At 37.7% G+C, this 17,786-nt stretch overlaps 1 protein-coding gene across 4 annotated transcripts in view; it reads left to right on the top strand.

The window, feature by feature from the left end:
• FBN2 (fibrillin 2) overlaps positions 1-17,786 on the top strand; it is a 254,563-nt gene that overhangs the window by 160,740 nt on the left and 76,037 nt on the right. For all 4 annotated transcript variants that reach the window (XM_084629192.1, XM_084629191.1, XM_084629190.1 and 1 more), the window contains exons 26-35: positions 903-1,031; positions 3,066-3,191; positions 3,740-3,865; positions 4,807-4,929; positions 5,078-5,203; positions 8,565-8,690; positions 10,086-10,208; positions 11,909-12,031; positions 14,132-14,257; positions 16,209-16,331. In XM_084629192.1, the coding sequence (XP_084485318.1) occupies positions 903-1,031; positions 3,066-3,191; positions 3,740-3,865; positions 4,807-4,929; positions 5,078-5,203; positions 8,565-8,690; positions 10,086-10,208; positions 11,909-12,031; positions 14,132-14,257; positions 16,209-16,331 (1,251 nt within the window). The remainder of the gene's footprint in view (positions 1-902; positions 1,032-3,065; positions 3,192-3,739; positions 3,866-4,806; positions 4,930-5,077; positions 5,204-8,564; positions 8,691-10,085; positions 10,209-11,908; positions 12,032-14,131; positions 14,258-16,208; positions 16,332-17,786) is intronic.

Here is a 17,786-nt window from a genome sequence, read left to right as displayed (position 1 = left end):
CACATCCTGGTACCCTGCATCCCTCACCCTGTTGTATACCCTCTTCAGACCAACTCCTCAACTGCCCACCTTGCTTCCCTGGCTCCTTAAATGGAGCCCTTCCAATCCATTAATGCTTCCACCTTTGTTTTCGACAAATGTGCTGTGGTTCACTGGACCAAGCTGCATATTTAGACATGACTAATAAAGTACAGCAATCCAAAAGAGACATTAAACTGCAAATCTAAATGTGAAAGGAGTCATTTTAACTTCCTAACTTCTAAAGAGGTGAACCAATATACTTACAACTTTCTAGAAAATTAACTTTCTATCTAGGAGTAAGTACTGTGAGTTTAGATATTCCTGATTTTGCTTACATAATATATGAAAGTAATCCCCATATTACTGTAAATCGAGGGCTTTGGAGCTGTGCTCCGGCTCCGCTCCATCTCCAGGCAAAAACCTGCAGCTCCACTGCTCTGGAGCAGCTCCGCGCTCGGCTCCAAAGCCCTGTGTAAATCTCAATGCCTCTTTAGCTATAGAGTCAACTGACACCTCCATAATAATGACAATCCCAAGAGGGGTGATGATAATTAGAGTTTTTCTATAACTTTGCAATTCTTGGTATGGTGCCTATTGCATAAATATCATGCCATCAAAAATATGATCCGAAAATGATACCTGATGGAAACCCACTTGTCACAAGGTTTCAGATCTAACTTAGATTTCTGAAGTCACCTTGTTCCAAATCTTCAAGGACTCAATTTATCACTGAATCATTCTTTTAAAATATTAAATGAAATATTTGAATGGCCACGAGTACACTTCAGATTTCACTGGCATGAGTCACTTCTCCATTTGCATGTAAAGCAGGATTCACTTTAAACTGTTTGATTTTTTTCTCTTCATTTAATGTAAAATAGACATTGATGAGTGTCGTATCTCCCCGGACCTCTGTGGAAGTGGTACCTGTGTCAACACTCCAGGCAGCTTTGAATGTGAATGCTTCGAGGGCTATGAGAGTGGATTTATGATGATGAAGAATTGCATGGGTAAGCGTTGTCAGAATGTATTGCAGTCCTTCTATTTACTATTTTGGAGCCTGATATTTTAAACTATGTGCACTAATGCACACTTAATTAGTATCCATAGTTACTGTGACTGCATGTATAAATCAGGTCTGACCATGCACAGATGTGCAGTTAACGGTACAAATACCTGTATTGTGCATGCAGTTATGGTAATCGTCTACATGAATTAGGTATACAATTCCCTGCACACATTTTTGCACATGCACATATTAAGGAATCATAGAAATATAAATCTGGAAGTGCCTTCATGAGGTCATCTAGTCCAGTACCCCAAACTGAGGGAGGAACAAGTACCACTAGACCATCCCTGGCAGGTGTTTGTTTAAACTGTTCTTAAAACCTCCAATGATGGGGTTCCACAATCTCCCTTAAAATTCTATTTCAGTGCTTAACTATCCATATAGTTAGAAAGTTTGTCCTAATATCTAACCTAAATCTCCCTTGCAGCAGATTAAGACTGTTATTTCTTGGCCTACCTTCAGTGGACATAGGAAACTACTGATCACCATCCTCTTTATAACAGCCTTTAACATATTTGAAGACTGTTATCAGGTCCTCCCTCGGTCTTCTTTTCTCAAGACTAAACGTGCCCAGTTTTTTAAATCTTTCCTCAGGTCAGGTGTTCTAAACGTTATTAGTTTTGTTGCTCTTCTCTTGACTCTGTCCAATTGTCCACATCTTTCCCAAAGGGTGGTGCCTACAACTGGACACAGTACTCGAGCTGAGGCCTCACCAGTGCCTACTGGAGTGGAACAATTACCTCCCATGTCTTACTTACAACACTGCTTTTAATTTTCCTGAGAATTATATTAGCCTTTTTCTCAATTGATTTTTATTTCCTAAGTGAAGTACTTTGCCCTTGTCTTTATTGAATTTCATCTTGCTGATTTCAGACCAATTCTCTAATTTGTCAAGGTTGTTTGAATTCTAATCCTGTCCTCCAGTGTGCTTGCAACCCCTCCCAGTTTGATGTCATCTGCAGACTTATAAGTATGCTCTCCCCTCCATTATCCAAGTCATTAATTAAAATATTGAATACTAGTGGACCAAGGACTGTCTCTTGTGGTACCTCACTAGATACATCCTCCCAGTTTGAGAGCAAACCATTGATAACTACTCTTTGAGTACAGTCTTTCAACCACCTATGCACCCACCTTATGGTAATTTCATCTAGGCCACATTTCTGGAGTTTGCTTATGAGAATGTCATGGAGGATTGTGTCAAAAGCCTTACTAAAATCAAAATAGGCATCTACGGCTTCCCCCCCATCCACTAGGCCAGTAACCCTGTCAAAGAAGAAAATTAGGTTGGTTTGGCATGATTTGTTCGTGACAAATCCATACTGTCTATTACTTATTACCCTATTATCTTCTAGATGCTCACAAATTGTTTGATAATTTGTTCCAGTATTTTTATAGGTATCCAAATTAGGCTGACTGGCTTATAATTCCCCTGGCCCTCTTCTTCTGTCCCTCTCCTTCCCCGCCCAAGATAGGTGTTATGTTAGCCCTCATCTATCCTCTGGGAGTTCTCAAAGATAATTGGTAACAGTTCTGAAATTGCTTAAGCACCATAGGATGAATTTCACCAGCTCCTGCCAATTTAAATCCATCTAACTTTCCTAAGTATTCTTTAACCTGTTCCATCCGTACACTGAATTTACCTAAATATGTTGTTTGGTTAATACTCTGATTGGTGAGCATTCAAACAGAAATTGTCTTTGCCTGCTTTCTGTTCCTTTCAGAATATCTCCTTCTGAATGATTGAACTTCATAGTAATTTCTTACAAAACAGGAGAGTAGAACTCATTCAAGAGCCATTACTGTACAATTTAATTGCTTACCATATTACAGGAGGCGGAGAAGAGCAGTAATTACTTCATTTTAGCCTCTTTGTGAGCCTCAGAATCTGAATTACCTCCTAATGCTGACAGTTGCTTTTCCCTTCTTTCCCCCTTCATTAAGTTCCTTAAATGCCTGTCATGTTTCCTTTCAGACATAGATGAATGTGAACGTAACCCTCTCCTTTGCAGAGGTGGCACTTGTGTGAACACAGAAGGCAGCTTTCAGTGTGACTGTCCTTTGGGACATGAGCTATCACCATCACGTGAGGATTGTGTGGGTGAGTTTGTTACCTGAGGATGGCATGTATCTGTGGTATAAAAGCTCCTTGTGACTGACAAGGATGTGGCTCCAGGAATATCTACACATTCCTGTCCTTCCTTGTTTCTGAATTCCTTCAAATTGAAACCTCAGGACTTGACACTGAAAAGTCCTCAGTACACTAAGCATCCATTGACTTCAATGGGAATTGAGGGCACAGAGCACCTTGCAGGAAATGTTCTGCACTTCACAGGAGTGGACTTACAGAAATTATAAAAGAATCTTGTCAACTTTCAATTAAAATACATAAAAGCACAGAGTAAACTGCACAAAAATTGGTTCCTTTAGGAAATGTAGCTCTCCTCTCCATGTGCGTGGAGTACATTTTTGCTTTTTCACCTCTTCTATGAAATATCACTTGTTCAGTTGCAGTGTTGTTTTGTTACGTAGTTACCTCCAGGGATAATTTAAAGTATAGTCTCCGTCCATGCTTCCTTAGTGGCTCTGGCATTCCAGCAGCCATTTTTGAATGGTAAGTAATTGAACTGAGCAATTCTTCTTTTTCAGATATAAATGAATGCTCCTTGAGTGATAATCTCTGCAGAAACGGCAAGTGTGTGAACATGATTGGAACATATCAGTGTTCCTGTAACCCCGGATACCAGGCCACTCCAGATAGACAAGGCTGCACTGGCAAGTGTTGAATGCCTCCACCTTCATACTTTTATGTCATCTCTCTTTACATTTAATTTCCTGTTAAAACCAGTCAGAGCCAGCTTTTGTCACTATCCAAAGCAGCAACTCTTGGGACCCTCTCTACTCCAAGAGTTATGAAAAGAGCAGATTGTTTCAGTTTAAATACAGAGGAAAGAAGAGTGTGTTGCCATGCTGCAAAACCTCTGCACAACAGTGTGAGGAAAAAGCATTCTCATGATACTAATCCAGTCAAATCTCAAAAGATTTAGCTAAAGTCCAGATGGTAGTGGTCAATTTTATTCACTGATCAAAAACAGCAAGGGGTCCCATGTCACTGCTTTTGTTACTGATTTGCCCCATTATCCCCTTCCCCATCACATGTGGTACATACAGTTTTTTTTAAATGCAGCACTGTCACTGTAAATACTTTGATGGGAGAGTCTTTCTGTGTTTTATAACTGCGATTCTGTAGTTTAACCTTTGTTTATAGCACTACTGAGTTATAATAATTGGTAGTATGCATGTACTGTTAGGTTACCTAACTGAAGGGTTTTGACACAAATTTGTGGTATGGTTCAATGCTTTCACCTAGAGGTCTTATTAGAGTCTCTCAAATTTTCTTTCTACAATGTCTTCTGGTACCTTGTTTCCTTTCAAGTTCTCATCTTTACTTTCTTTGAATATTAGAGCAAGAAAATCAACAAATATCAACAAAAACAATGCCTAAAAACAGTCACTTGCTTCTATAGATAAAAATGAGTCATGAAGGACGGAGGGCTAACTAAACTGTACATCAGTGATATAAAGTGAGAATAGAAATTCAGAATGAGCTCATTTTTTAAAATAATTCCCTTGCTAAATAAAATGGCAAGCAAAGATGACTTCTCCTTGTGAAAACAGAGTTGTCAAATAATGTAGTCCAAATATTATTTTCCCAGATATCGATGAATGTGTGATCATGAATGGAGGCTGTGACACCCACTGCACTAACTCAGAGGGCAGCTATGAATGTAGTTGCAGTGATGGCTATGCTCTCATGCCAGATGTGAGAACATGTGCAGGTAAGCGAGGGGATAAAACAACATTATAGTATTTTCATGAGACTTCATTTTAAAAAATTCTTACATCATATCTTGCAGCAAAACAAAACATATTATTTTAGCAGATCCTTATCTGTATGTGCTGTACAATGATCTACTTTCATTCCAGATATTGATGAATGTGAAAACAACCCAGATATCTGCGATGGTGGGCAGTGTACTAATATTCCAGGAGAATATCGCTGTCTTTGTTATGATGGCTTCATGGCTTCTATGGACATGAAAACCTGTATTGGTAAGTACCTACAAGTTATATTTTAGCAGTTATGTTGTTGTGTGTATTTCCTGATGAATCACTACAAGCAGAATCAAATTGTGTAAGAAAAAATTGCTGAAAACAAAAATTTATAGTTTTGCTTAAGAAACAATCTTAACTGCTTTCCCCTGAAGAGAAAATATTTTTTTAAAAGTCTTTCTTTAAAAGTGAGATTAATCTAATTTGGGTCCATTAACACTAAAATGCCTTACTCATAATCTAAGTATTACTGCACGGTATCACTACCAGGCAGAGGTAAGGCTGTCTGGGTGCTTTGACTCATCATTTCCATAATGTAACAGATTTGAATTTCCTGAAAGTGGTACCTTAACGCTGAACTTCCTGGGTTTGTAATGCTTGGTTTGGGATAATTACATCATCCCTTAATTTTTTTACCCGTAAATTACTGATGTATACTCTCAAATTTAACTCTGTTTTAACAGTTCTTTCCAGTTTTTTTGATAGGAAGGTGGGGTGGGGGGAATACACACGTTCATAAATTACATACAGAAAACCTGTGAAGATTTAAGGGTACAAAGTTATGCACTTAAAATTTAGGTGATGCTGGAGTTAAGGTTGCCTATGTATTCCATTAACTGAACTACTGAAACTTATACTAAGCAATCATAAGGGGTTTTGTAGTGAATTTATTTATTCAGTTTGATTGAATTGTAACAATAAGGAAGATCGTGATGACGTGTTTTGATATGCAGAGTCTTAGTAGCCTTCATTGTATACATATGCTAGCCTTCTGAGAGAGGAAAATAGATGAAAAGTATCAGTGACAATAGCTCTATAACAGGGCGATCTGCTCCTTTAATAACCCAGGAGGGAGGCAGGGAGCAGCTGACCCTACCCCAGAGAGAAGCCACACAGACAGGTGCTGGGAATCAGATGATGCAGCTGATCCACACCTCAGGATTGTCCCACACTCTCATCTGGAATATAAAGGAGAGCTCAGCCATGAGGGGGGCGTGGGGAGAGTCAGGAGAGAGGATAATCTCTGGCAAACTGTCAAGGTTCCTCCCCCACTCTGAACTCTAGGGTATAGATGTGGGGACCTGCATGAAAAAACCCTCCTAAGCTTATCTTTACCAGCTTAGGTCAAAACTTCCCCAAGGTACAAAATATTCCCCCCGTTGTCCTTGGACTGGCCGCTACCACCACCAAACTAATACTGGTTACTGGGGAAGAGCTGTTTGGACGCGTCTTTCCCCCCAAAATACTTCCCAAAACCCTGCACCCCACTTCCTGGACAAGGTTTGGTAAAAAGCCTCACCAATTTGCCTAGGTGACTACAGACCCAGACCCTTGGATCTTAAGAACAATGAACAATCCTCCCAACACTTGCACCCCACCTTTCCTGGGAAATGTTGGATAAAAAGCCTCACCAATTTGCATAGGTGACCACAGACCCAAACCCTTGGATCTGAGAACAATGAAAAAGCATTCAGTTTTTACAAGAAGACTTTTAATAAAAAATAGAAGTAAATAGAAATAAAGAAATCCCGCCTGTAAAATCAGGATGGTAGATATCTTACAGGGTAATTAGATTCAAAAACATAGAGAACCCCTCTAGGCAAAACCTTAAGTTACAAAAAAGATGCACAGACAGAAATAGTTATTCTATTCAGCACAATTCTTTTCTTAGCCATTTAAAGAAATCATAATCTAACACATACCTAGCTAGATTACTTACTAAAAGTTCTAAGACTCCATTCCTGTTCTGTCCCTGGCAAGAGCAGCATCCAGACAGACACAGACCCTTTGTTTCTCTCCCTCCTCCCAGCTTTTGAAAGTATCTTGTCTCCTCATTGGTCATTTTGGTCAGGTGCCAGCGAGGTTACCTTTAGCTTCTTAACCCTTTACAGGTGAGAGGAGCTTTCCCCTGGCCAGGAGGGATTTCAAAGGGGTTTACCCTTCCCTTTATATTTATGACACAAACAGAACTGGAGACTGCAGGCCGGCCCCATGGAGCCACTCTGGGTTGGAAAGGGCCCTCCTAGCAGCTGCCATAGGACCCCCCCAGTCTGAACCCTTAACCAGACAGTTGCTAGTACTGCTTTTTGTATACTTTTCTCACTTTGCTTGGGAAAACAATAAACAGGTCACTGAAGAAAGGGACTGAAACCTAACCAGATATTAAATCTATGTGGAAACCCTTCATGAAGACCAAATAGGAAACCTTTGCCACAACTGCTCGCAACCCATGAGAGTTCCCTAGACATATTAGGGCCCCCTCTTCAATCCTCTCTGATTGGGACTCCTCCACTGAGACCCTGGAAAATGCAGAAGAAGTCCTGCATTGAAGTCCCAACAGATCAGAACTACAGGGATACATCTGAAAATCCCTGGAAATCTTACGGGCCAGTTCACTTCCAACTTCCCTCCCACCACCCCTATTTAAAATTGTGCCTATTGTAATTTATACTTATTTTATTTCTTTCAAAACGAAAACAGAGAAATCACCAGCAATGCCTTTTTATTCTCACCATAGTAATTCCCTTCATTGGCATACCCTAGTGTTACCATTTCATTTAAAGGGAGGTATAAAAATATTGGGCAATATATTTGGAAAGTTCCATCTCCCCTAACATTACTGAATTGTTTAGTAATATGAATCACGGCATCTTTATGAATTTCCTCATTTGACTGTTTGCCATTTACCTGGTTTTAATGCTTGTCCTAATATAGAGGATTTGCTGTACCTCATAGTTATAAGCCACATTTTAATCAGGGGTAAATGCTTTCATTTAGATTTTACTTATGTTTCAATTATTATTTTAGTTTTATTTTTTCTAGTGACACTCTGAGGCCTAAAATACATTCTCACATATGTCATTCATCAAAATTTTAAATGATGAACAAACCTGTGAAAACTGAAGTCAGTTTGCAGATAATTCAAGACTACAAATAGGGCTACATTTGTTACATAAATTGTTCTCTGGAAGAAAGTCTTAATAGCACGGTTACAGTATGATGTTCATGTCTGAGTGTTTTTAAATTGATTTTACATTATTCTTTTAACAAATAATCAATTTCACAGTTAAATATTCAACTCTTTTATCTATTTTGAAAATGCTAATGTAATTGTGCAAGAGTATCATCTCTACCTCTTTAGAGAATTGCAGAAATGAAGTGAGGAACGGTTGAAACGTAGTGTGTTGAAGACTAATATTACCTGTCAAATCTCAAGTAAACCTTGAATATTTTACTAATAGAATTATTGATTACTTCTGACTTTGATTAAATTCACCTGAAGGGTGAAAATATTTTCCTAAAATAGATAATGCTATTAAATGGCTGTAATATTCAAGTAATAATTAAACTATATCTGCAGATGTGAATGAATGTGACTTGAATCCCAACATCTGTATGTTTGGAGAGTGTGAGAACACCAAGGGATCCTTCATTTGCCACTGTCAGCTAGGATATTCAGTCAAAAAGGGAACAACTGGATGCACAGGTACAGAATATTTCCAGCATTTGTGTTATGCATTATAATTGTTATATTTTATCTTCAAAGTTTTAGTCTTTGTCACAGTGGGTAGCTCCTAAATGGATTTCACATATATACGTGTATGTATATTTCTGAGATGCATACATGCATTAGTTTTAGAGAAAAATTCTACATCAAGTAAATCTAAATAGCAAGAATAAGGTAAAAGGAGAGAGAATAAAAGAAGGTAAAGAACAGAAAGTGAAACCACATGCAGTCCTTTATTGAACCATCCTAGCAGCTGTACAGTATTAAAGTAAAACAGACTCATATTCTACAAATCCAGTAGTGGAAGAAAATCCTTCCCCTGGCTACAGAGCAGCTACTATGCTACACTGTTTGATGGATGCTATTTCAGCCTAATGACTCTCATCCTACTCTCTATGCATTGTCATGCCGGAGGCTTCCATGACACCTACCCATCTTACCCTCCATTTTTCTGCTGCTAAACATCATCCTTTCTACTGCAAATGGGGATGTCCATAGCTGCATAACAGGCAACTGGATATCTCCAAAACTGTACTTCTTAGGAAAGTTGGCAGTAGATACTAAATGGAAGCAAAGTTTTGATCACAAAAGAGGAGGGTTTCCCTGAGTTATTGTATCAAATAGAAATTTCAGTTTGCTCTTTTACTTACTGTTTTTTGCAATGTTTGGTTTTGTGCAAGACTGACATTATTATGGTATGTATAAAACTGAGAAACAGAGATCTTCTGGAATGTACATTTTTGTTATATTTGAATTATGTCTGTTTTTAAAGATATTTGTTTTTCTCCTATTTATCAATTATTTGAGTCTAACAAGAGTAACATATGGTCTTAGATCCTCACAAGTGCTATTAATAGGGACCATTTTACATATTTTTGTCTCTTTTTTTCTAGCGGAGTGTAGTAAATACTTTTCTGTATATTCCACAGCCGTCACCCACTTCCAGGAACTAAATATTTTTTTCCTATAACTTGGCCTTTTGGGATTTTTTGCGTAATTGTCAAATCCTTTTTATGAATAAGATTTGCATGTATGCTCAGAGCTCTGATGGGCACATTTTTAAACAAATACAAATAAATAACATTTGTGTAAGATTACATGAATATCAAATAAAAACCTGATATTGTAGGAAATAACAAACCCAGTTTTAATATGTATTTGCAGATAAAGAAAAACCTGGAAATAAAATAGACTATATACTTTCCAGTAACACAAGCTATAAATATGAAACAATCTGCTTAAATCATTATACAGTATTTTTATTTTGAAACTATGCAACCGACATATGCAGTATGTTAGAAAAACATCACAAGTCAAATTTCCAGTAGCCTTGGCATTGAACTTTTATTGATCAATTTTTTTTTGCCTTCTTAGATGTGGATGAGTGTGAGATTGGTGCCCACAACTGCGACATGCATGCCTCGTGTGTTAATGTCCCAGGAAGCTTCAAATGCAGCTGCAGAGAAGGATGGATGGGGAATGGCATTAAATGTATTGGTGAGTGTGTAATTACTGATGCATTTGTTTGGCTGAAAAGTTTTTAAATTGGACTCACTTGACTGTTTGAAAAAAATCATTTTATTCCTTCACATGTAAAGATCTATGGGCAGATAGAGAAATAGGATTCTTGTATTTCATTTATTTTTTTTTTGTTCTGTGAAGAAAAAAGTTTGCTTTCATCACAAACTCTTGTCTGTCTAGCAGTTTACTTTAAACAACTTAATATTAAATGATTCAAGTCAGAATACTTATGTTGGCTTACAATATTGGAAAGAAATGGAACACTTTAGTGCAGACATCTTTTGATGCATGTCCAGCTTTTGTAAGCTAAATTCAATAAATTATAGAATGGAGGATGAATTTAATATTTTTTCCAAAGCTTACGAGTAAATGTCAAGATGTGTAAAACGTTAAGTTCATTAAAAACAAATGGAAGAAACAAAATGTTGTGAGATTCTGGACCAGTGACTCAAAGAAGATCAGTTTCTATAAGTGAAAGGAAACTTAAAACCCATCTCTTATTGTTCTTTTTCTCTCTCTGCCACTGGTGCTGAGTCACCTTGGGCAAGTCACTTCAGTTCTCTGTGCATCAGTTTCCCCATCTGTAAAATGAGGCTAATGGTACTGACCTCTTTTGCAAAGCACTTTAAGATTTATGGGTGAAAATTGCTGTATAAGAACTAGGTATTATTTTATTATTTATTTAAAAGATAGCTCTTACTATTATAAGACAGCACTACATGCTAGATTTACAAAGGTATTAGGCATCAGTGGATGCAGATAAGCACTAAGTCTGATTTATAGAAGCCCCTTAATGAATTGGGCGCCTAAATTCCACTGATTTTCACCCGCATAGGTGCTTTTGTAAATCTTGCTCAGGTGACTATCAGTGTCTTACGGTGGCTAAATACCTTTGTAAAACTGCTCCGAAAGCTCACTGCGGTTAAGCCATTACTGAGAAGAAGGGAAAGCCCCTCCCCTGCAAGCTTTTTTGTGCAAATTATTATCTGAAGTTTCATTGCATCAGAAAGAATTGTTGTTCTTTGAGTTGCAGATGTGTGCTTCACTTGCCAGATACTTTTTTCCTGCAACAGTTCCCACCAAGGTGGCACATGCACCCTGCTCCTCCTCAAGGCCCCTCCCTATGTAAGAGCGGTGCCGCCCTGACTCCCCTTAGTTCCTCCTTACTGCCAGTAGCCTAAGTCAGAGCTCCTTGTGTAGTTCTCTCCTCATGGTTTATTACCTGCGTCACAGCTACTGGTTGGGACTTTTTTAGTGGAAATGTTTAATAGGAGTCAGTACCTGTAGCATGGTGTAGTGTTAGTTTAGTAGCACATATGCAGCATTCTCCAGGTTTTAAGCACTGTTTTGATTCCAACTTCTCTAACAAAGTACCAAAATTCAAGTTATTTAGGGTATGTGTCATTTGAACTGCAATAGCTTGTGCTTGGAACCACTTCATTCATGCATATAAACTTTATTGTAAGAGGAAAATTTTAAATTAAATCAACTGTATATTAACCAAGTATCTCCTACTGGTGTACAGCATTGGTACAGGTGCCCTCCTGGCTATAGTAATCAACTTTGTGGTTTTTGCTGTGTATCAGCTAACAGATTAATTGCGTGTGCAGCATATTACCTGCTATAAATATACAGTTTTATTCTTTCTAATGTCTTGGTTTTCTTCTGCTGTACAGATCTTGATGAATGTTCTAATGGAACCCACAAATGTAGTGTGAATGCTCAATGTGTGAACACTCCTGGGTCATACCGTTGTGCCTGTGCTGAGGGATTCACTGGAGATGGATTCACTTGTTCTGGTAAGGAAGATCTAAGAAGTTTCCTGTAAGGGTAGTGTGGATACTGATTTTTTTCCCATTTTTTAGAAGCTTTGCAAAATTAGGACTAACTCCCAAAGGTGGAGAGAAGATTGTAAGAGCCTCTGCCATACAAGATGCAGGTCAAGATCCCTCCAGATCATTCAAGAAACTTGCTAGTGTGACCCACATACCTCCTGCATGTGGTGTTCTGTCCCATCTAGTGGCACTGAGACCATGTAAAGAGAGAGATCAAATGAGTCTGCTCTACAGCCTTAACTAAGAGCCAGTTGGCTTTTAGCTCATGCAGTAGAGGCTCATGCACTAAGTTCCTGGTTCGATCCTGCCTGTCAATGACTGCGGTCTGTTGGCGTTACACTAATAGAGACTCCTGGCTCTCACTTCAGCTTGTGTACCAAATCTGCAGGTGGCTGATTGGCTAGTGTTCTTGTCTACCCTACCCTCCTCCTCCTCCCCGCCCATCAGCCTGCTGTCACCGGTAAACTCTCTAGCCAGGAGCACACGCCGCTCCAGCTCCCCATTACACATCCTGTCCCTGTTGGCAGGATCCCTGTTGCAGGGGCTGCGGAGGGCAGCATCTGTTTTCTCTTTAGTATGCCAGTTTGGTGAGGATTTGATCATTATCATATGAAAAGGTTTTTTTAAGTCAGGTTAGAATTGAAAAATATATCATGTTTGTTCCTTTGCATTTGCTAATAGTTGGCTTTGAATTTCTGTTTTAAGAATGAACCTTTTCTCATATGGTAACTGAAAATCATCTGAAGTATTGAAGATTATCCTGATTTTATATTTAAACACTGATGAGATCCTGTGTTTGCATGATTACAGTTTTGTCACCCCTTCCATGCATAATATAGACCTGCAGTAACATCTGTTTTCTTTTAAGTACTAGCATATTTTGTCCTGCTATGAGTGCAGGGGACTGGACTAGATGACATCTCGAGCTCCCTTCCAGTCCCATAATTCTATGATGTGTAGAATATGCTATAACGACTAGAAAGTAATGTTACTGCATGCTATACTTTTCAACTAACCTAAATATAGACCCAAATTTACTTCCATCCTAAATAGACACTGTCTTCTTTCTGTTTATTATGGTCAGTTGTTGACTTCATAAGTGCAAAATCATTAAAATATTCTTTTAATTGTAGTAGATGTAGTTGTAGTTGATAAATCTGTGGTTTTAAATCAATGTTTCCCCCCTTCTGTTTATATGCTTTATTCTGGGTCATTCTCATATATTTTAAAACCTAGTATTTTAATATTTTGTTTTCATAATTTTGAGAGCGAAGCATTAATGAATAGAACGAATAAGCTGGATTTAGTATCTGGGTTCACTTAGTCTGGGTGATCTGAGTCATTTTTCATGTGGTTACACTGACTGCACTCTTGAACAACATTCCGATATATATGAAATGTTTATAAATCTAAATGATGCTAGCAAAACAGTAACATTTTAAAGGCCAAATATTGAAAGAACACCTGCAAAAATTAGCGTACTATGATATATGCCCTGAAATGATAGTTTAAACCCACAGACCCCACTGGTATTCAGTTTGTATATGCAAATAGTGTTTGTGTACGTATCATTTGCTCACACAGTTAATAGGGTTAAAAAATTGTGTGGAAAAGACAATTTACATTTGCATAAATAGAGATTTTTCATTTTGAAAATTTGCCTCTAGAAGTGCCTTATCTGAATAAATATTTCATTAGTGTATTTTATGATACACGTTTATGACTTCAGAAATAAAATATCCACCTTATTGTTTGTCAGAACTTGCCACTATTGGGTCTGGAAAACTTACATTGGTTCAAAATTAGATACTGTATGGGAAAATCTATTAGTGAAAATGTGAGTACATGGAGACCCAATGGGGTAAAAGATATTGGAAATAGTTGTTACCTTTTGTTTTTCTACATTCTTTTATATTCTGTCTTTGAATGGTGTATCTGCTTTGCTTTATATCAACAAATGTTGAACAGAATTTATTTGAATGATGAATGGGAAGAAACAGACTCACACTTGGATTATAAAATACATCACAGAAATTTAATGGCTGCTTACCTCTTCTCCTGCAGATATTGATGAGTGTGCAGAAAATGTTAATCTGTGTGAGAATGGACAGTGCCTGAATGTCCCTGGTGCATATCGATGTGAGTGTGAAATGGGATTCACTCCAGCTTCAGACAGCAAATCTTGCCAAGGTAAGTTACCAGTACTTCAACCTTGTTTTCTGAGTTTGGATTGGCTGCTGTGAAGGAAACCACAAGAAGTGCTGGAAGAACCTCAGCCTGGAAGCAGAATACACACAACATGCTGCATATGCTTCTCCAGCAAGGATTATGTTGCTGCATGAATTATGGTGAAGGTAGCTTTCATCTCTTATGAAGTTTTCCTGGTCTTGAGCCAAGAAACCTGGAGTAGAGGTTTGGCTCAACAAGTTTGTTTTCCTTATTCAGTTCTCTTGTTTTTGTCTAAGTGAACAGTTTGTGGAAAAACTCTGCTGACCACTGTTCTATTTAATACATTTATACAGGAAATATAAACTATTCTGATCACCACTCTATTTAATAAATGTATACAGGAAATTTGAACTGTGCTGTTCACTACTGTGTTTAAGTTACAACAATCCTAAAATTTCTCTTTGGAATTTTTCTTCTACCCGCTTTCTCTCTGTCGTATGTACTCTATTGTCTGAGACATAACTTTTAGCTGACAGTGATTTCACTCCATGTAGTGGTCTGAGGTCATCTCTCACTTACTATAACAGAAGTGTATGCGGACTCTGTTGTAGACTGATTTCTGTGTACTGAGTGCTCCAAAACTTTTTAGATCTTGTTTTAAAACACAAACATGTTAGTAGAACCTCATGACATCTTGGAAAGTGTAAACCTCTTGAAGAGACATCTAAGACCAGATTTTTAAACGCATTCTCTAAAATTGCACCCACAATTTTGCACATGCAGACCCCCATATATATACATAAATCAACTTTTTCAGCAAACATGTGCTACTGAATATTATTTTTGTATTCCGTTTAAATTATTTTAATAAATTATACTAAGGTTAGGCCTTAAAATAGGTTGTCAATTTTAGCTTTAATTTAAAATAGGTATATTTTAAAATATAAACCTGTATTTAATTTAAATTAAATTCATTTTTATTTTTTATTTTTAATTTTCAATTTTCATTCACCCTGAGGCACATGTGCAGACATATTAAAACAGCCTGGACTTGCATTAATTTGCCTTCTCCATTTTCCAGGTGTTTATGAAACTGGGTTGAGCCTATGTCCATGTCTCCAGTTTGCTCTTGGAGGTTATATCTACATGACAGCTAGACACTTGCGGCTGGTCCATGCCAGCTGACACAGGCTTGTGTGGCTGTTTCATTGCTGTATAAACTTCCTGGCTTGGCCTGGAGCCTGGGCTCTAGGACCCTGTGAGGTGGGAGGGCCAAACCCAGAAGTCTACATAGCAATGAAACAGCCCGCAGCTCGAGCCCCAAGAACCTGAGTCAGCGGGCACAGGCCAGCCGCAAGTGTCCAGCTGCTGTGTAGACATATCCATAGTGTTTCTGGAAAGATGGGAACACTATGGGTATGTCAGCTCAGGAACTAGGGAGTGGTTAGCCTACTGCTCTCTACTTGGTGTACTTTGCATTCTTTCAAGGGGAGTTTGGTGAACTTTACACACATGCTTACCTACATGTGGAAACTAGGAGAATGGCAAATGATCAATCCCTATAATTTGTATTTGTTTAACAATGTGCTTTTCTTTTCTTTTTTCTTTTTTGTATATTTCTAAAAAGTAATTTAATAGTATTTTGATTTTAAAACTTTCTTTTTCATTTGGAATCTGGGGGATTAATTCCTGATAGCACAACTTTTCTTGCCAAATAGAAATACTGAACGTTCACTTTATATCTGAAGATTATTATAACAAATATGACAGGAATAAGAGATGTGGTGTCTTTAAAGCTACTCTTCAAAAATTCCTATGTTTTAACTTCTAAAGTATACAAGCAGTGCATCTGATTTTTCCAGAAATTCTATTAGTGTTTTATGTGTTTTTCGAGTGTTTTAGTTGTTCTTAAGATAGTGGACACTACTATTATGATGATTTGTAACTACTTGCTCTTCCTCTATTCCTTCAGATATTGATGAATGCATCTTCCAGAACATTTGTGTTTTTGGAACCTGCAATAACTTACCAGGCATGTTTCACTGTATCTGCGATGATGGCTATGAACTGGATAGAACTGGAGGAAACTGTACAGGTATAGCCAGTTCCATACAGAAATGTGGCACGTCTTTCGAAGAGGTGTTTAATGTACCAGTTCATCTATCTTTGCATTTTCCCTGCTGGATGAACATGGTAAAATCAGTTGATGACTAAATGGGTACATTTTAAACTATTTTTAAACTCTTTTTAACTATGTACAATTAAAAGATTCAAGCTCAAAGAATAGTTTATTTAAGAAAACAAGTACCAAAAAAAACACAAAAGTTTTTCTCCTATGCTTTCATCTATATTCCAGACTTAGTCACCCTTTCCTTCAACCTACATACTTCTCCCAAGCAGAGTTTTTTGTTAGCATGTATGTGTAAACATTCGTGTGTGTGTGCACGCACGCGCACGTTTTTAATAAAAATAAAAGAGTATGAATATGGTCGTTCTTAAGTATTCATATACAATTTAATTAAGATACTAGCTGGATTTATTATAAAGATTCAGAAAATATCTCTGGTAGTGGACCTCAATCCTGGCTGAGCTGTTTCAGCAATCCTTCTTTCAATCTGGTACTTGTTCTCTGTTTGATAACTGCCAGATGTGGACAAATGTGCACTAAGGAAGTAAACTTTTTTTTAAAATGTTCACTGTTAATTAAAATGTATGGAACATAATTCTATAAACATATATGGTGCTTTGCAGACATACAATTAAACATGGTCCATGAGGCTCGTCTGTTCCAGTTTAGACAGACACAATGCAAACACTTTTAAGTATTAGGGTAAGAGTGGGAGCAGATTCTGTAAAGATCAATGATGAAAGGCTAAACAAAAGAAGTGAGTTTTAAGGAGGGATTTGAAGGAAGACTTTTAAGGAGGGATTTGAAGGAAGACAAGGAAGTTCCTTGATGCATTGGAAGAGCAGTTGTAAGTGTGGAGGAGTAACATGAATGCTTCATAAAACTGAGAATGGATAAAGCTTCTACAGTTTATTTTTAGAAGTCTGGACCAGACTGTTCTTGTATTGGAAGTGGCACAGAAATCAAAGTTTTATAATAAGTTTTTTTTTTTTTTTACTCACACTTTTTTTAAAAACGGGAAAGGGGGGCGATGCAGGGTGCAGGCAGCAACAATGTCCGATATAGAAGGTGTTGCAATGGTGCAACTTAATGAGTGGGGAAAGCCCTCCATTGTGCACGGCAGACACAATCATTCTGTTATAACGGTATAATTCGCACATTGTCATGTTCTGTACAGCTTAGATACTTCAAGTAAGAGTGGACCCTATCTCATTCATTTTATTTTACATTCCATTTTCTTGGATTGCCTCAATTATTATTAAAAAATTTATTTGAGCATAAGCAAATAAATTTGTTAGTCTCTATGGTGCCACAAGTCCTCCTTTTCTTTTTGCGGATACAGACTAACACGGCTGCTACTCTGAAACCTCTGTTTGCCGATCATATAACTGTGATATACTCCTTATATGGATTTCTCAGACA

This window comes from Lepidochelys olivacea (assembly GCF_965140295.1).
Source record: "Lepidochelys olivacea isolate rLepOli2 genome assembly, chromosome: 5".
In the NCBI taxonomy this organism is placed as follows: Eukaryota; Metazoa; Chordata; order Testudines; family Cheloniidae; genus Lepidochelys; species Lepidochelys olivacea.
The sequence above is the reverse complement of the archived record's forward strand: the minus strand, read 5'-3'. Positions and strand labels throughout refer to the sequence as shown.